Genomic DNA, 21,056 nt, shown 5'->3' on the forward strand with positions numbered 1-21,056 from the left:
GAAAGTGAGGAAGACAACGTACCTACTAGCTTTAATTGAATAATCTGAGTGTGTGATTTAGATGTAGCCCATTTAATTATTTAGAGCAGTAACATCCAAGATGCTTATTGCAAGCCTACTGGAAGGAAAGGGTACGTAAAGAAGAATCTAATTTTTAGAAGTTTTAAAGCAAGTACCATTTTGGTTCCGTAGAGTTTTGGTTTTGGGGTTTTGGTACCGTAAATGTTAATATAACCGTTTAACCTAATTTTTCAGGAGAGCATTTTGAAAGTTTGAATTACGTTTTGCCAACTCAAAAACGAAAAGTAATCAACATAAGAAATCAAGTACTAGATTTCTAATACTATACTAATACAAGACATTAACATATTATCAAGTTGCCTAATAAGTAAAAAGCGGACATACATATTGTCATTCTCATGTCAGCATAGACATACCAAACAATACACACTTGAAGGAATGTTACTAAATAATATATCAAGCAAATAATCGTACATATCAAAAATTCGGACATAATCAACCTATGCCAAAACACTACAGATATTAATATGTTAAAAAAAAGTAAATTTTTGTGATGCTTTTCGACATTTCCCGAAGTGGCATAATTTTTACCAATAAAAGCACTTATATCGAACAAAGAGCTGTTGTAATTCGTCCCCATAGAAGTTTTCCGCGTTATTTAAGAAACCTTGCAAGAAGACCGTTTTGATGCTAAAGTTGTAATTATGGTGCTAACCTGCGAGATGCTTTTTTAGTTGTTGAAACACTTGATAGTCACTTCTAGTAGCAGCTATATGATCGTTGATTAGATTGTTCTTAGCCAAATAATGTGGCTGAGAACAATCCTGACCTCTCATCATGAATTTGAAAGCTCTAACCCATTTGAACGTCATTACGTTAATTTTTTGTCCGTACACTTCACAAAGCTGTACCAGAATTTTAACTGTTTGCAATCCTTTGGTGCTAAGAAAACCAATTAACAGCGAATATTTCACGAATGCTTGGGTCGCCAAATTGACAGGGACATTCAATATAAAAGCAAATATATGTATACTCGTAATAAGTAAACAACAGAATATAAAATCGTCTATATATATTAGGGGAGTGCAATTGGAACGAAAATATGCATTGTTTCGGAAAAATTCAAACAAGCTTATATATTTTTCTAAAACCTTTTTTGTTAGTTTATATACATGTTTAAGTAAAAAGTTCTACTCGCAGATTTGGCCGCTAATTGTTTATTAATTGTTTAAACAATAACAATTGTTTTGTATAAATAATGTTAAATATATCGTTGAATTCATCATTTTACTTTGATCTAATATGTTTTTATTTTATTTTTGATTATGCTGAATCCGAATATGGCATTACAATTTGAAAATTCTTATACAGAAGCTCTCATACAGTATGTCTGCGTAGCTATGAACCATATGGGAAACTTTTTTATTATTAATTTTACGAAAAAATGTTATTCTCCATAAAATGCTCTGAATAGTCTAAAATCTAAAACTCAACCATCAGAAATTTTATCAACTTTATACGAGTTATGTCAAAAATATGAATTTCGTTAAAGAGTAAAGTACCTTTATATCCCAGAATATCAAAAAATGCTATTATGAAAAGTTGAAATTAAAAAATATGTTTTAATATACAATTACATCATTCTAATAAAAAAAAAATTTATTTTTTCTCAAATTACGGATACTCATCATCATTTTATTACAATTATGATAACTATTTTATTATCAATTTTACAAAAAAAGTTATTCTTCATAAAATGCTCTAACTGGTCTAAAATATAAGATACAACCATCAGGTATCAAACATTTTTAATTTTATACGAGGTATGTAAAAAATTGAATTTTTCTTAAGAGTTAAGTGCCTTTATTATTCACAATATTTTAGTTAAAAGGATGTAATTGAACACTAAAACAATTTTTTTAATTCCAAACAACTTTTCTTAATAACAATTTTCGATATTGTGAAATTTAACGATATTTTACTCTTGAGTGAAATTCATATTTTTTGACATACCTCGTATAAAATTCATTAAATTTGATATTTGATGATTGCATCTTAGATTTTATACGATGCAGGATATTTTATAAAGAATAACTTTTTTTCGTAAAACTGATAATAAAACAGTTATCAATAGGTTTCAAGTTACGCAGACATACTGCATAAGAGCTAAAAAAATTTTTTTTGTTGAACATTTATTATTGTTGAAGCTTATTATTAAATGTATTTTAGGTAATTTTTACAGAAAAAAGTTTTGATCACTTTGTATAAACAATATTTTAGCTGGTAATTTTCGGTTTTTGTATTACATTTTTGTTATCTGTCAAAATTAAATTAATTTCTAAAGTAAAATAATTTAGTGAATTTTAAACACTAAATCCTAAGATTTAAAAAACCATTTATAAAACTGTAATAAATCTGTTCAAACTTGAGTAATACCGTCTTAAAATGGTGGTAATTCTGTAAAACTACGAAGTTTTCAAAAATTACATTGAGACGTCGTATCATTTGAATTAAATTTTTGCAATCTTTTTTGAATGAAACATCGTCTAGTAAGATATTTGAAAGGTAAGTTGTGCACAACTAAGAGTCTTATAAGAAAAATTGTATTAGTTACACATTTTTAAATCATTTTTAAACAAAATTCATATAAGTCTCATTTTCCACCCACACCGTACTTATGCCCATACATTTTATTTCTTTCTATTATAACCATAAGATAGCTTACTTGTTCTTCTTTGATGTCTATCTTGTAAAATTTAATTTGATACATTAGTTAAAGAATTACAATAAAATAACTCAACCGTGCACTTCGCCGTACGCTAGTTTACAGTGCGCCAGTGTTTGTGAGAAGGGTGACGTTAGCATTATAAATAAAAAATTATAGAAGCTATAGATTTAACTTTAGAAAAATCTTTATAGAAGGCTTTTTTTGTAAACTTTTCTGAATTTCTCAATGGTCAAGTCAGTTTTTTCTAAAATTTATATTTTGAGAGTTATTGAAAAAGACATCTAATTTCGCAGTTCATTTGTTTAATAAAAAATGAAGCACACACTTCTCGAGTAGAACTTTTGGATATATTGTTTATTAAACATTTCTTAATGAAATTACAAAAAGTTTTATCTTGTTTGATTTTTTCCGAAGTGAAAATTTATATGCACTCCCCTATATGTAAATAATACCAAACTTAAGCAAGTTGATCAGATTGTTATGTATCTTCGACATAAGTTAAATTGTAACGCAGAGAGTTACTGTGAAATTAGATCCAGATTAGAGCAGATCAGAGCTGATTTTAGAGGGATGTCCAAGGTACTATATAACCTAAAGACCTAAAATTGGCCTTGCGGATCCGCCTACTTCGCTGCTACGTGTTCTCGGTCTTACTTTTCGGTGTCGAGTCTTGGACTGTGAAGCACCTTGAAGCTTTCGAAATGTGTTGTAGAATAATTTTGTGCTATAGAAAAATTTATTTTAAAATTTACTTGAGTGTAGGAGATTCAAAACTACATATTACTAGAATGTCTCAGCAAGAATATTGAGATTATAAAAAGTATCAAAAAGAGAAAGTATCAAATATTATGCGAGGGAACATAGCAGGCAAACGCAGCCCAGGACGAAGAAGGACTATATGTATGGTTGAAGAACTTGTGAGATTGGTATGGTATGGTATTGATACAAGCACGCTATTTAGGGCGACACTGAATAAAATTAAGATAGCTATTAAGGTGATACAGTAGCGATCAACACGTAGCCAAAACGCGTTCCAAGATTGCGGCTGTAATTTTGAATATTTTTTCGAGATATTTGGGACACGTATTCGTAATATAATAAAGAATGGCGGCACAGAGCCCAATTTGAAAAATATATTAATATGTGGAAATTACTCTATAATTAAATGCAATATAAATAAAACGAGCCTGTATCGCCATTAAGAAGAACAAAAAAATACACTTTCTTCAAATAAACTTTTTTATCCGATGCCTAGATTTTGTGTCATTTTGGAACTACTAATGAAATAAAAAATTTTAGTAGTTCCAAAATGACACAAAATCTAGGCATCGGATAAAAAATTTATTTGAAGAAAGTGTATTTTTTTGTTCTTCTTAATGGCGGTACAGGCTCGTTTTTTTAATATTGTATTTAATTATAGAGTAATTTCCACATATCAACATATTTTTCAAATTGGGCTCTGCACCGCCATTCTTTATTATATTACGAATACGTGTGCCAAATATCTCGAAAAAATATTCAAAATTACAGCCGAAATCTTGGAACGCGTTTTGGCTACCTGTTGATCGCTACTGTTTCCACTTAACGCGATGGAAAGAGCAATGCTAGGCATATCACTTTATCACTTAAGGTAAGAAAAACTAACACATGGATAAAACAAAAATCCAAAGTCACCGATACGGTACAAAAATCATTAAAATTGAAATGGAAATACGCTAGACATGTAGCTAGGAGCGATCTAAACAAATGGCACAGAACAGTTCTAACCTGGAGACCATATCAACACAAAAGACCCAAAGGCAGACCTCCTATGAGATGGACAGACGATCTTAAACGGACTGCCCGGAAAAATTGGCTACAAGTAGCGTACAATTAAGAACATGAAATGAAGGCTTGAAGAGGCTTATGTTCAGATGTGGACATGAATAGCTAGACGAAGAATAAGAAAACGAAGAAGATATGAGGTTAACCATCGTTCTGAAAGGACACGGTACATGAAGAAGAAATGTATAAACAATCTGTAGTGGATGAAATCACGTTTTAAGCTTAACATCAGTAGTTAAGAACATAATTAGCATGCGCAGATCATCAACTGGTCGCTGCAGCTGATTTTACCACTGTAATATAGACTTTTTCTTCATTTATGGGATTAGGCATTTGTTCCTTGTTTCAGTATGTATTAAACTTTGCTGCTTCTTTTTAAAGGGGCCCACCGTTATTTTATTTATTTCCGATAGTAATTTAGTATTTTTTGTTTTTTTGGTCCATTTTCATCCATTCTGTTTATAAGTTGTTCCCATTTTCTCATATATCTTTGAATTTTCTAGTTGACCTCATGGATCTTCAATTCATATCTTATGTCTTCATTTCTACACCTGTTGAGTCTTATAATGCGGTATAATGTAAAAAAAAACAAAAAATATGCGAATAAGTTAAATCTAAATGATTGGCGTCGTTAGTCAACTACTTAATCAAGTAAATACAATAATATAATATTTAAGCTATATTTCTCTTTAAATAAATAAAGTATCACACCGAATTTAAACATTTAAAGACAAGTACATAATATACAGAGAATTGCAAGAGCTTTGAAACGATATTTTATTTTATCCACATTGCCATTAAAAAATGTTAGAACGAGAAACAGCAAGAGGAACCCTAATCCAGTTCTGTCTGGGTTAGTGAACAGCGGCGATAGCTCTAGGGAAGCCGACCCTGAGACCGTGCTGGCATCGGGCCAGACGGCTGCAAAAAAGGCTCGTCAAAATTAGGATTGTTCGCCCCCAGTTGATTGATCGAGCTAGGTCTCGATCACCTCCCCTTACTATGGCCACTCCGCCAACTTATGAATCTTAACCTGTTTCAGGAGCTGAAAGAAGATAAATCCGACGGTTACTTAACCGTAGATGACCAGCGTCCAGAAGAAAAGGAAAGAAACGGAAAAGACGGGGAATTTAAATTCCCTAGACGAGGGAAGAAGAAGGATAAGAAAGATAAGACAAAGAAATCAGAGGAAAAGAAGGAAGACAAGGAAAATCCACAAGTAGAGGCCATGGAGGAAGAAGTCCCCGACGAGGCAAGCAGAGGTACCACCAAAAGGGCTAGGACAGCAAATGAAGCGAGTGACGAAGAAAACAACTGCAAAGAAGAGCTCCTAAAAGAGCTAGCAGCCCAAAAAGAACTAATAAGACAGCTGTTCGAAGCCACCAAAACCAGAGAGGCCCAGTACGAGGTACGGCTGGTGAAAAATGATGAAGAGATAGACCAGCAGAGGGCCGAAATAGCGGAGCTGAAGAAAGAAATATTGGAGATGAAAGACGTGATGGTCAAGTCACAAAAGCAGGTGGTGGACCGGTTAGTCGTGCTGATGGAAGCCCGAAGCTAGGACAACAAGAGCCAGCAACAAGAGGTAAAGCCCCCAACGAAACTGCTAAAGCCAACGTCTGAAAATTTACAGACGACCACAGAAACGAAGAAAAAGGCTGAAAAGTCAAAGAAGAAAGAAGACTTCCCACTACTCAAATCTCCAATCTCGACAGACGAGGCGACGACATGGGAACGAAAAGCAGATAACGCTATGAGGGCTGCTTCACCTCCAATACAGGAACTGCTCATCCTGACAAAAGAACCAGCAGATCCAATCCACCCAGCGACGAACGCAAATGGAGATACGCTTGCCTTGCAGCATCCCAGTGGTTCAGAGATAGAACACATGAAGACGAACCAGAGTGAAGAAACCACCGTGTTGCCTGAACAACAGGCAACACCACACCGAAAGCCGCCTGTAATAAAAGTACAGAGCGTAAGCGAGACAGGGGCCATCCTCACCATAGCCCAAAAAGAAAAAGTCTACACGGTAAACAGGATTTTCAGGAGTGGTAGGTAAACCCTCATCCAGGTGAAAAGCCCGAAATACTATCGAAAAATGGTGAGGATAATAGAAGGCACCAGGCAGACGCAGAACTAATGCAGGAAGACAGGGGATACTTAAGGATAGGCTCCTGGAATCCGGGCGGCATATCAAAAAACCAGAACATCATGGATGAACTCGCCAACAGATACGAGATGGACATCGTAGCAATACAGGAAACTAAGCTTACCAACAACTTTAACCTAAAGTTTCCTGGGTACGATGTATATAGGAACGACCTCACAAGAAGATCGGGAGGAACGGCCATCCTAGTCAAGGAGGGAATTAAACACACAAGATTCACGACCCCACCACTAATAAACATGGAGGCAACAACAATAGAAGTGAAAATGAGGCAAGGCGCAGTCAGAATAACATCAGCTTACGTAAGACCGCAAGACCCATTAATGGACGATGATCTAGATGCGTTCCTAAATATCGCCGAAACATCGATAATAATAGGAGACCTAAATGCGAGATCCCCCAACTGGAACGATAGAGCCACGAACAGAAACGGACGACTACTAAATAGCTATATAGAAAATAATGAAGACACAGTGGCAATGGGCCCAGAAGAACCAACATATTTTCCAGAAAATGGACTTCCCACCCACAATGACATCGTTGTGGCTAAAAACCTAGGACTACAAACAGAACTAATCACCCTAAACGAAGGAACAACAGACCACAACCCCATTCTACTAGAACTAGGAACATGGGAAGAAATAAACCCGCCGAAAAGAATAAAAAAGAAAATAAATTGGACAAATTATAAAAGATTAGTGAGTGAAGGAATAAATATAGTGCCAGTTATAAATAACCCACAACAAATAGAAGAAAAAGTCCTAGAGCTAGAAAACATCATCCAAGAAGCAATTAGAAACAGCACAACAGAGGAAGAAGTCGAGATCTACACGAGAAGGTTCAAAGACATACCACAAGAAGTACAAGACTTAATAAGGGAAAAAACAGAGCGAAGCAAATAACCAGAAGAACAAGAAACCGAGTAGACAAAACCTGGGCAAACACATTAAACAGAGAGGTCAAAACGGCTCTTTGACAACACCGCAGCGAAAAATGGGAAAACTTCGTACAAAAGATGGAAGAACTAGACTCAAACATGAAAAAGGTTTGGAAGCTCCAGAAAATGATAAGAAGCGACAGAAAACCCATCCCCCCATTACATGGAGAAAACGGCATAGTATATACCATAGAAGAAAAAGCAGAGGTGATGAGGTTCACACTCGAAAGAGATTGCAGGTTAAACTACCACCCAGACGAGGGCGTAGACTTCATGGAAGAAGTATAAGAGTAAGAAGAAAGACCAGAGGATCCAGAAAATATCATCCCCCCAACATCAGCGGAAGTAATAAATGAACATATAAAAAACAGTTCACCGAGAAAAGCGCCTGGTCTAGACGAAATAACAAATAGAGCCCTATCGTACTTGCCTATAAGAGCTATAGTGTACTTTACAAACATAGTGAACGCGATACTAAGATATAAAATATTCCCGAACAGATGGAAAGAGGTCCATGTCGTAATGATACCAAAACCTGGCAAGAACCATACATACCCGCAGAACTACAGGCCAATCAGCTTACTCCCAGCGATCAGCAAGATAGTGGAAAGAATTATTCTCAGCAGACTGCAAGTGGAAACAAACAGATTAGAGATAATCCCAGAAGCTCAATTTGGATTCAGAGCAGAGCACTCCAGCGAGCTACAAGTACCCAGGTTAACTAAGAACATAGCAGCTGGATTCAATGACAAGCAGTACACTGGAGCAGCATTCCTGGTCGTAAGCAAAGCTTTCGACAGAGTATGGCATAAGGGGCTCATATATAAAATGTGAGGTTATGGGTACAGCGGGGCGATGACGCGGCTGATCTCCTCGTACTTAGGCGGCCGGAGTTTCAGGTTTCGGATAGGACAAGTCCTGTCCGAGCTCGGAAACCCGGCAGCTGAAGTGCCACAGGGAGCAGTCCTGTCACCGTTGCTGTACACAATATACACTGCTGACGTACCTAGAATACCATCGAGTGGAAAAATGAAGCTAAGTACCTGGGAGTCATCATGGATAAAGGTGTCCTGGAATAAGATTATGAGATTAAGATTTTTATCAGTGTCAGAAGATGAATTATATTAAATAATATCCAATATTGAACTGGGTCAAGATTGTGTAATATCGACTAACATTTACCTTGATTGTTTATTTAAATATTGAGTGTCGAATCCTTGAGCCACGGGCGCTGAATAAGCACCCGTGTATTTGTAACAATAACACACTTTGATTATTGAAAATAATATAATTAAAAAATCAGAATATACTTGGTGTTCGTCGAGGTAAGATGTTTCATTCTTCCTTAACTACTTAACATTGAAAAGAACCTGAAGACTACCGCCCTTAGCTCACAGGGTGGCAGTAAATACCAGTTATATTAGATGACGTTCCAGTTACCACCATATGGCGGTCCAGAAGGCCTTTGTTAAGTAGTTATTGTAATTAGTTAAGTGTAAATTTTAAGAAGAAGTTAATTAAGAAATGAGAAGATGAAAAAAAAAAAAGAAATTAGAATAAGGGAAACTTAAGTTAGAAAAAGTAAATCTAAAGTAAAACAATGGGAGCGACGAGAAACTGGAAGAAGAAAAGAAAATTGGGGTAAAGTATCTATCCCCCATAGATATGCATTAGCTGATAGATGGAATTTGCGATGCCCACCAGACTAGACATTGGAGACACGTCGACATGGACGAAAATTGGGAATTCTGGAACCATGGAACCAGCCGGCGCGGCGTCAGGAGGACGCACATCCACGAAATGGACAGTGGTGGACAAGGACAAAATTATGTGATGTGAGTAATTTGACTATATTGTATTTATTGTTTTAACATTTCTCATATTGCATATAGCCTAACATAAGAATTAATTTTTCTAATTGAATACAATTAATATCAAATTAGGTCAAGTTTCCGTATGTTTACTAAGTGTAGAAGTATTCAATATTTCAAATATTCAATAATTTAAATGATTTTTGTTTAACTAAGTACATTGATAATATTAAGTTTTATTTTTAATGAAAACAAGCAATTTTTTTCATTCTTTTAATAGAAAGAATACAACCATTTTATAATACTATGATAAGTAAAAATGATGATTTAGTTATCAATTTTTTTCAATGAAGCAAAAATAATATGCTATTTAAAGGTTTTTATTTGTGCGAAGGTATATTTATATTTGCGAATTTTCAAATGTTGACGTTATTTGACCGTGAAAACACGGGTAAAGAAATACTATGATAGGGAATTTTGCTGACACAAGATATATACACGATTTAATATTACGAATTATATTATTATACACTAGAAAAAGGTGTAGAAATAGTTTTATGATAAATCAAGATTCCTATTGAGAGTATAATAGAAGGAATTATTATTTGGAGTATAATAAGAAGAGAAAAGGAAATATTTTTAAGATGTTGGAACAAAATGGAAAATCCAACATAATGGACAAGAATAATTTTGACGGAAATATGAGTTCCCGAATAAACTTAATGATTAAGAAACAAGTTAGACAGAATTTTTATTTACCGATGTTATGACAAAGAAATGAAACCCAGAAAGGAGAAATGTAACAAAGAAACTATGAAATGATGTAAGACTGAAATTATTGAAAATTGATATGATTTTAAATGAATCAATTTTGAAACTACAAAGAGTATTATCCCAGATAGAGAGACTAATCAAGATTCGATTGATTAAAAGCATTCATAAATGCAATCGAAATAAACGATGAATATTTGGACGAAACGAAAATTTAAGGACAAGTTATTAAGATGTTACAAAAAAAAATGGAATATTTAATGACAAAAAAAGTTATTGATAAAATAATGAAGTGTCTAAGGAGACATTATTTTGAAACATATGCATATTATATATAAATATACTTTAAGTTCTTATACTATAAATATATTTAAATATTTGAATGAATAACATAATTTATGTAAGGCTTTATAGAAGATATAACCAGAGAAATAGAGATAAGACTATTTTGTTGTGACGATATAAAAGTGTCTATTTTAGTGAAGAAAATGAACTATTAGTAGTTAATTGGTACCAAAAGTTAATTATCAATAATAAGGTTTTCTCAGTTGTATTTTTATGTAAATTAGGTAAATATTTTAATGGGCGCCCAGAACCATAAGTAGTATTAGTATTCAGCGATGGTAGCTGAGCCTTTTTGGTGATTTTTTAAACAGAATATAGTCTATTTTTATCAACACTTTCTTTCGATTTTTTTATTGAATTTTGAAGTTTTTTAGATGCCGATAACAGGTTTTTGCTTTAAATTTTTTAAAAATCGGTCGAATTTTAGTATAAATATTTTATAATAAAGTACAATTAAAGACAATCTAAACAATAAAAACCAACTCTTGTCAAGGAAAAGGTACAAAATGAAAATTAGAAGATATTAGCATACTCATTTCGTGTTTTGACCGTTTCGTCCGTATGTTTACTAAGTGTAGAAGTATTCAATATTTCAAATATTCAATAATTTAAATGATTTTTGTTTAACTAAGTACATTGATAATATTAAGTTTTATTTTTAATGAAAACAAGCAATTTTTTTCATTCTTTTAATAGAAAGAATACAACCATTTTATAATACTATGATAAGTAAAAATGATGATTTAGTTATCAATTTTTTTCAATGAAGCAAAAATAATATGCTATTTAAAGGTTTTTATTTGTGCGAAGGTATATTTATATTTGCGAATTTTCAAATGTTGACGTTATTTGACCGTGAAAACACGGGTAAAGAAATACTATGATAGGGAATTTTGCTGACACAAGATATATACACGATTTAATATTACGAATTATATTATTATACACTAGAAAAAGGTGTAGAAATAGTTTTATGATAAATCAAGATTCCTATTGAGAGTATAATAGAAGGAATTATTATTTGGAGTATAATAAGAAGAGAAAAGGAAATATTTTTAAGATGTTGGAACAAAATGGAAAATCCAACATAATGGACAAGAATAATTTTGACGGAAATATGAGTTCCCGAATAAACTTAATGATTAAGAAACAAGTTAGACAGAATTTTTATTTACCGATGTTATGACAAAGAAATGAAACCCAGAAAGGAGAAATGTAACAAAGAAACTATGAAATGATGTAAGACTGAAATTATTGAAAATTGATATGATTTTAAATGAATCAATTTTGAAACTACAAAGAGTATTATCCCAGATAGAGAGACTAATCAAGATTCGATTGATTAAAAGCATTCATAAATGCAATCGAAATAAACGATGAATATTTGGACGAAACGAAAATTTAAGGACAAGTTATTAAGATGTTACAAAAAAAATGGAATATTTAATGACAAAAAAAGTTATTGATAAAATAATGAAGTGTCTAAGGAGACATTATTTTGAAACATATGCATATTATATATAAATATACTTTAAGTTCTTATACTATAAATATATTTAAATATTTGAATGAATAACATAATTTATGTAAGGCTTTATAGAAGATATAACCAGAGAAATAGAGATAAGACTATTTTGTTGTGACGATATAAAAGTGTCTATTTTAGTGAAGAAAATGAACTATTAGTAGTTAATTGGTACCAAAAGTTAATTATCAATAATAAGGTTTTCTCAGTTGTATTTTTATGTAAATTAGGTAAATATTTTAATGGGCGCCCAGAACCATAAGTAGTATTAGTATTCAGCGATGGTAGCTGAGCCTTTTTGGTGATTTTTTAAACAGAATATAGTCTATTTTTATCAACACTTTCTTTCGATTTTTTTATTGAATTTTGAAGTTTTTTAGATGCCGATAACAGGTTTTTGCTTTAAATTTTTTAAAAATCGGTCGAATTTTAGTATAAATATTTTATAATAAAGTACAATTAAAGACAATCTAAACAATAAAAACCAACTCTTGTCAAGGAAAAGGTACAAAATGAAAATTAGAAGATATTAGCATACTCATTTCGTGTTTTGAAACTAACTGGATCTCACCTAGACTGAGTATATCAGATCAGACAGGAATTTAGGGTTGCAAGATGTAGAAGATTTTTTTAAGCGTACAACTATTCATTTTGTCTTTTTGGAACAAACCTTCTCACGACTAAGGACGTGCAAAAGGACCGGAAGCAAAGTCAAGGGTATAAAGTTGCGGAAAAATACCCACCAAGTAGGTAAGGGTTAGAAAATGAAGAATTTTTAAAGTAAATGATATATAAATGAATAATTATGAAAAATGATATGAATATGTATGAAGGAAGATATTATATGAAATATGAAGTAAATGATATAAAGAAGAAATATGAATAAGAAGAAGATTTATGTTTAATAGTACACTATGAAGAAAGTACTAAGTATAAAGAAAATATAGAAAAATATTATTAGTGTGAAGTAGGTACCTGACAAGAGGAAAAAGTAGAAGAAGAAGAAGAAGAAAAAAGAGAGAATTTTTAAAAGAAGAACATGTAAAAATTTGAGTACATCAAAAGGATTGTCTTATAAAAGTCTAGTAGCAGAATAAGAATTAAGAGAGTAAATTCAATTTTAAGAGTTTAAGTTGTAATTTCTTTTTAAATCTTTGAGTTAAAGTAAAGTATAAAATATAATTTGTGAGTGTAGAATTTCGCGAGATATAAAGAAAAGGAATTATGTAAGAATAGACAATATTTTAGATTATTGAAGTTTGTTTTGTAAATTATGTATATGTATGTATATTTAGGTTTAATGTTTTCAAGGTAATGTTTGTGTTTTATTGGCGTATAAAAGTGAAAGTGTAAAATAAGCAAGTTTGTACATAGTTTCATTTTCATTTGGATAGGTCAGTATTAATATGACACAATTTTGACCGAAGTATAAAAAAAATAGTATTTGTTAGTAAACACACCGTGAAATTATCCTAATACCGATTAAGTTTTTTTTTATTTCGTTAATCAGATAATAAAAAAAATCTTAAAGAGAGGAAGGATGGTGTCCTGGAATAAGATTATGAGATTAAGAATTTTATCAGTATCAGAAGATGAATTATATTAAATAATATCCAATATTGAACTGGGTCAAGATTGTGTAATATCGACTAACATTTACCTTGATTGTTTATTTAAATATTGAGTGTCGAATCCTTGAGCCACAGGCGCTGAATAAGCACCCGTGTATTTGTAACAATAACACACTTTGATTATTGAAAATAATATAATTAAAAGATCAGAATAAACTTGGTGTTCGTCGAGGTAAGATGTTTCATTCTCCCTTAACTACTTAACATTGAAAAGAACCTGAAGACTACCGCCCTGAGCTCACAGGGTGGCAGTAAATACCAGTTATATTAGATGGCGTTCCAGTTACCACCATAAAGAATTAACCTTCCAAAAACAGGTAGAAGCCACATTCCAGAAGGCCAACATGGCAAGAGCAACATAAAGAGGACTCACAGGCAGAAAAAGTAAATTAAAACTAAAAACGAGGTTAAGATTAATAAACAGCATAATATTACCGGTATTAACATACGCATCTCTCGCATGGGGACAAGTATGCAAAACTCACAAAAAGAAGATACAAGCGGTCAACAAAAGATTCCTGTTCAGAGAACTACAACAGCTGAGAGTCACCGAAATGATGGCAGACAAGGCGAGGGTCAAATTCGCGGAGCTGGAGCACCACCCAAGTCCCATACTGCGAGAGATGTTAGGGTATGACGCTTTTCACCGATGGAAGCACAAACGTCCTAAACAACAAATAGTGGAATAAAGTAAAGAAACTAAAGTGAAAATAAAGGGAAATAAATAAAGTAAATAAAGAGAGACCTAAAGAGAAAGCGAAAATAAAGTGATAATGAAGTAAAAATAAGTAAAAGCAGAAAGTTCGTAGCTCGAAAACACCAAGTGCCAAAGAAACACGTAACCAAAGCGTAGGTCCAACATCACTATCAGGTAAAGTCAGCCCATAGAAAAATAGAAGGCGCAAGCCTCAAAAAAAATATAAAAAACAAAAAAAAAGGCGTAAAGCACCAAAAAATATAAAAAAACATAAAAACAAAAAAATACTTGAGCACCAAGCCATTGGACTGAGCTGAGTGGGGCTAGGTACAATGACTTGGGGCCCAAGCAAGCAATTTTTAGTTCCGCGGATAAGTAATTAGAAGATAAAGGCATAGAGCGCATCACGCTGGCCCAGTTTTGAATTCGATTAGGGCACCACATTGGTTTCTTATTACCCAGGATTCCATTGTGAAGAGCACTTGGCTAGAATAGTTGTGCCCCCATCGCGCATCAGCATGCTATGAGGGGGAAAGGGATGGCCTGGGACAATAACCGAGATTAAAAAGTTTCTAGCGTGTCGGTACCTGCTTTTCTCTACGAAAAAATCAGTGAAAACCACCCCTAACTACCTTCCTAATTCAAAATTGGTCTTCACCTTTCTGTAATTCCTTTAATATTTATATTATCAATACACTCAAGGAGTTTAACCTATTTAAAATGCCTAATTTTGGAAAAATATTATATCTCACTGTGTACTGATTTTCAGCCTTAATAAATGGATTTAATTACCTTCGTAGGAAAGAAACTTTGATACCCTCTGAGTATTGAGACCCCTTAAAAATGATTTTGTAGGATTTGTAAGAAGCTATAAGACTGTGTAAATTAAATTCCGTAAGATGCCTTAGTTTTTAATTGGGGCGGGTTTAAAGGGCTCGAATAAGGGGGTGTTTGCTGGTAAATAGAGGATTTAAACAGCTATATCTGGGTAACTATTCATTGTAATGAAAATATATCCACAGGGTCATTTAGTCATTAAAAAAGCTACAATTTAGTAGTTTATAATTGTTTTCATATCTTCAGTATTTTAGAAGATATTTTCAAGTATATGGTGAAAAATACCAAATTGCAAAAATCAATTTTTCTTTAAACTCAAATTTTTCCAAAATTGGGCATTTTAAATTGGTCAAACTCCTTGAGTGTATTCATAATATAAATATAAAACGAACTACAGAAAGGTGAAGACCAATTTTGAATTAGGAAGGTAGTTAGGGGGTTATTTTCACTGATTTTTTCGTAGAGAAAAGCAAGTACCTACATTTTTTTGTAAGTCGCTTAATTTTCATGCTAGAAACTTTTTATTATCACTTTTTGAAAGGTCTAATTGTATACTTGAAACAAGATTATTTAAGTTTTCCTCGAAAAATGCAAATTTTTCCCATTCTTTGCTATCCCAAAAAAGATAACTGGACAATTCGACGTAGATCTCAGGATCGAATTGTTTTGTAATGCCCCTTTGTCCGCTTCTTCTCGATCGACGATGGTAAATAAATGTTTGAGTGTGGAGAAAAAATATGGTTTTATTGACAGCTACTTAATTACACTATAGATGATGTTCAGGTAACTTTCTATGATAGACTGCCTTTAATGACAGCTACTGATAATAATTACACTCGGCGTAACTTCTAACAACGACTTACGCACTTGTTAACGAGGTAACTATTTCAATTAGACTGCAACCCAAAATATTCCCTTTGGTTAATTTATAATCTCGTCAAAATATACAATTCATCAATAAGTTGCATGACAACCGAACTACGGACTTTGCATGTTGAAAGATTGCAACTATAGTTTAACGGAAGCTATTGCAAAACTTATAAAGTTCAATTGGAAAATATATTATTTGGCAATTTACTAAGTTTGCAGGTTGAATGGACTCTAATTATTAAAATATTACTCGATGTTTCCCAATGTTTCAATTATACATGGTGAAACTATAAAAGTTTAGGAAGTTAAGAAAAAATGTGAGATTACAAATTAAGGGACTAATTTGAGATTGAACATATTGGCCACTTAAAAGAAAGAGACGACCAATAGAAAATGTTTAAACACATTATAATATAAAATAATATTCATATAACAATAATCCTAACACTTATTCACTCGGTTTTTGAATTATTATCTCACCCGAGCAGTGCTACCTATAACTTGAATATTTAGAATTTACTATTCAGCTAATCTGTTTAATTCAAACCTAAGCTCATTAAGTGAAACTGATCTAGGTGAAACGGTTTTAAAGTGTTAATTAAATTTGGTTGTGATGCTGTGTTTTTTCAAACTCTCATCGAGGAACTCATCTCCCCGAATAGTTACATTATGATCGGATATGTTGATCGGCTTTTATGAAATCTGCTGCAAGCAGATTCCTTGGGACCAACAACGAGAAAGCAACGCCATCTTTTACCGACAATGGAAGAGCTGTGGCAAATTTTAAAAATTTTCTGACTATATGCATACTTATATGTACACTTTTTCCTCCTTTTCAGGTCTGCATTTGACCGTTTTAAAATGTTAAAAATATTAAATATATTATACTTATAACGAATAATTTTTTCCCACCTAATACATACTCTATAATTTGTATTTTGTGCGTTTGGCTCTCTGACTATTTGTTTTAACTTGTATATCAGGCTTTTACTTATTTTTCCGTTTATATTATTTCGAAATGTAGGACTCTGGTAAAAGATTCTATTACATTTAAAGTCTTAGAAAATATTCCTTCCTCAGCAAGTTCAACATTCATCGGTTTCATTTTTATAATTTTATTTTTAGATTCTGCTAACTTTTCAACTAATTTTATTTGAAACCTTCCTGGTTCATGTAAGTTAACAGCATATTCTATTTTACCTCGAATATTATCACATTTATTAAAAAATGCATTTGAAATTATTGTATTTATTTGTTGTTCTGCCAATTTAACCTTGTTAGTTTTATGTTTCTCTGTAAATCCAGTATCGTTTACTGTTATGGTAATTTCTCTTTGAAAATTTTCAGTGTGCAAGACATTTTGCTGTGCACTACAAATTGTATTTAACTTTTCAAAATTCAAATTTTCCGTCATACCATCACTTGGCATGTGGACATTTACTTCTATCTCTTTCAAATCAATTTCTTCGGTACTGTTTATATAAATTTTTCCATCTTCTATATTATTATTAACTTGTTCTAACTGCATTACATGATTCTTGGCATCTTTATTTTCAACAGCTCTCGAACATTCTGTATTTTCTATACTTTTATTAAGCTGTTCTATTTCCTTTGAGTCAATTTTAATACTTTCTGTCTCTTGTACAACTATTCTAGTTTTATTTTGGTCTGTACCCTCGATATCAGAAATTTTTTGAACATCTTTATGGGATTGAGTCATTAAATCATCAACCCTTTCATTTATTGTCTTGGAATTTTCTTCCTCAAGTATAAACGATTTAGAATCCTTTCCCTCGGTTGTCTTTCTTCCCGAATCGAAATTAGTTTCTTTTGCAGTTTGGGTTGGCTCTAATTCCTTGAAATCAAGCTCGACTACAGAAGCTTCTATTTTGCTATTAGCTGATTTTATTTCATTGGTATTTGTTTCAACCAATTTCAACTCTTTTTTAATATCTATAGTTTGCTCTATGGCTTTATTTTTAGGTACTTCCGAATATCTAGTCATCTGTCTCCTACAGAACATACTGAGTACTTGCATCTGCGGGATATGCTCTTGCTGTGCTACCCCTGACATTATCCAACCCAATTTTGTATTTTGGGCGAGCAAACCATTCTTTGTTCGATCTACTCCGTCAAGTAAAATCAAACTATATGCTTTGGCTCCTAATAGTATATCTACCGGGCCTGTTTCATTAAAATTTGGATCAGCCAGGACTAAGTTCCTAGGGTTCCTTTCTTTTATTTGTATCTCCTTTTCCGGTAGATTCTTTGTTATTTTTTGTAGCACAAGAGCTTCGGTCTTCATTTCAAATTCATTTTTGAAATGCGCCTCTAAGTTTACTGTCACGCTCCATTTCGACGTCCTTTGGTCTTCATTGCCAATTCCAGATATCTGAGCGTGGACAGCCTTTCTTTTTATTCCGAGACTTGTAGCGGCCTGCTCCGTAATGAATGATGACTGCGAGCCTTGGTCAATCAATGCTCTCATCAATTGTGAGCTTCCTTTTGAGTCTCTTACTCGTACTAATGCCGTTGCAAGTAGCACTTCTTCATTCTGATGACTTAAACAGCTCACAGTATTCTCTTGTCTCCTTGACGATCCGTCGTAACTGTTGTCATCTCTGGTCCCACTAGAAGTGGGTCTATTTTTTGGCCTTCTGTTTTCAGAATTCCTTCTGTTATCATACTGACCTTCTGACCCACTAGAATTGGGTCTATTCTGTGGCCTTCTGTTTTCAGAATTCCTTCTGTTATCATACTGACCATCTGACCCACTAGTATTGGGTCTATTTTGTGGCCTTCTGTTTTCAGAATTCCTTCTGTTATCATACTGACCATCTGACATGTGTAGTAATGAGCTATGCTGTCCATTACATTCTGCACATCTATAAGTGGAATAACATGGTACTTCTTTTTTATGTAGTAGGCATCTACCGCACCATTGCTTTTCCTTTACTATTTTGTTTCTTTCACGTACTTGTAGACTTAGAAACTTTGGACATTTGAACAGTTTATGTTCTTCATGACATACCACACAGGTTATCTTCTTCTTTGCCTGTTGTTTGTGATCTGTCCTTTTCCTTTCTTTTTCCAACATCTCCAATGTCTGGAATCTTCTTTGTAGGAATTCCTGTGTTGACTTATATGTAGGAATCTCCCTACTGTCTTGAATTGACGTTTCATATAATCTCCTGGTTTCTGTGTCCCACTTCAACATGCTTATCCTTGCTATAAGAGGACTCCAAGACTCTGTCATTATACCTAGTCCACTAATCGCTTCTAAGCATTCGTGGATAGTATCATGTAATTTTTTAAGCGCCTTTGCTGACGCTTCTTTTATCTCCGCAGCCTGAAGTATCTTGTCTATTAATATAAATAGATTCATCCTCGGATTATCGTACCGATCTTGCAACATTTTCCACGCAGCACTGTAGTTTGCTTCTGTTGTGTTTAAATGTTGTATTATTCTACTTGCTTCTCCTCGGAGGCTTGTCTTCAGATACTGCATTTTCTCCACATTTGATAGTTGATTATTCTCATGTATCAAATGTTTAAAAATATCAAAGAATGTTCCCCAAGCCTCGTATCTTCCTTCAAAAGAGGGCAACTTCGCCTGAGGTAGTATTATTTTTTCTTTCTTGCATCCTTCCGCCTCCAATCTCTTATTTATTTTTATAATCGACCGCACCCTTCTTTTCATCGTATAAAATCTTTCTATTTCAGCTTCTAGTGCATCCTGTTCATTTTCCACAGTTATTTCCATTATTAAAGCATCTATTTTTTGTACCTCTTCTTTTAAATCCTCTTGTATATCTTCATTGTTTTCGTCGTCTTCCAATAAATTATGAAGTTTTCCCATTCTAATTTTTACTTCTCTAATTTTTATCGAAGACTTGTATGAATTTTTAATAAACTCCTCTAAAGCCTTTTTCGTTTCTTCATATTTTTTCTGTACTTGTTCGTAATAGTTAGATGTAAAATATTTATCATCTTTTGAACCTTTTCCTACAATTTCATTATGTTGTTCCGCAAAGTCATTCCACAATTCTTCAACTGTCTGCCGCCTTATGTTTAAATATTCTGTAGTACGCTTTTCTTTGTTCAGTTTTTTAATATTAGTCAAGATTTTTGCAATTTCCTGTCCAAGTTTTTCTTGTTCTGCGTATAATGTCTTCATGTTTTAAATATAAACTTGACCTATATTCAAAATAATGTCTCAGCAAAAAAAAAACCTTTCTCAATAATAAACCAATGACCTCAAAAAACGCTGATTTGTACAATGAAGTAATTCCACTTTTAAACCAGAGAAATAAAAATCTTTATATAATAAAATGCATAATATGCGACAAATATGTGGAGTTGAATAAACGCAAGATTGTAGTATAAAAATAACTTGATTTATTAAATGTGTCAGTATGTCAGGATTTTATATATATGTTTAGAAAATCAAATGTTTTAAGAATTTCAAATTATAAGAATCAAAATTACCAAATATACTTAATATCCAAATAATCAACTGTTAGATTTGAATTAGACAAAATATTACCAGTAAATATTTTAAGTAAATAGATATACAGAATAAATATTTCAATAAAATTTAGTAAAATTCGATGCTTAAGTTTCTTTAATAAACTTTTTACTTTATATAAAAAAATGCACTGCCCTAAATGATAATAAATATTCAAAAACTTACAGTTTTATTCCGATGTTCACTTGTATGTCACCGGGTGGGCCTGGAATCTGCAGCGCTGCCTCTTTCTTAGAACTGCAACTGGAACTGGTTAGCTGGATCTCTGGATGCCGCTAGATTTTCCACCTCCAAACCGCTGGAACCGTAGACTTAAGGACTGCTACTCAGGTTCTCTGGTGCTCAAAGGTTCTCGAAGGCT

At 32.9% G+C, this 21,056-nt stretch overlaps 2 protein-coding genes across 2 annotated transcripts; one reads left to right on the forward strand and one right to left on the reverse strand.

Moving 5' to 3' along the window:
• Window positions 1-5,594: 5,594 nt before the first annotated feature.
• LOC114336491 (myb-like protein X) lies at window positions 5,595-6,134 on the forward strand. The gene has a single exon (XM_028286866.1). The coding sequence runs from the start codon at window positions 5,595-5,597 to the stop codon at window positions 6,132-6,134; it is 540 nt and encodes a 179-aa protein (XP_028142667.1).
• A 7,523-nt stretch (window positions 6,135-13,657) lies between these two features.
• On the reverse strand, window positions 13,658-20,344 carry LOC126886188 (uncharacterized). Its single transcript, XM_050653043.1, has 3 exons — window positions 18,743-20,344; window positions 17,584-18,172; window positions 13,658-13,680 (listed from the first exon to the last, which is right to left on the reverse strand). The coding sequence occupies exons 1-3, from the start codon at window positions 20,342-20,344 to the stop codon at window positions 13,658-13,660; spliced, it is 2,214 nt and encodes a 737-aa protein (XP_050509000.1).
• Window positions 20,345-21,056: the final 712 nt, after the last annotated feature.

Source organism: Diabrotica virgifera, chromosome 6 (assembly GCF_917563875.1).
Source record: "Diabrotica virgifera virgifera chromosome 6, PGI_DIABVI_V3a".
NCBI lineage: Eukaryota > Metazoa > Arthropoda > Insecta > Coleoptera > Chrysomelidae > Diabrotica > Diabrotica virgifera.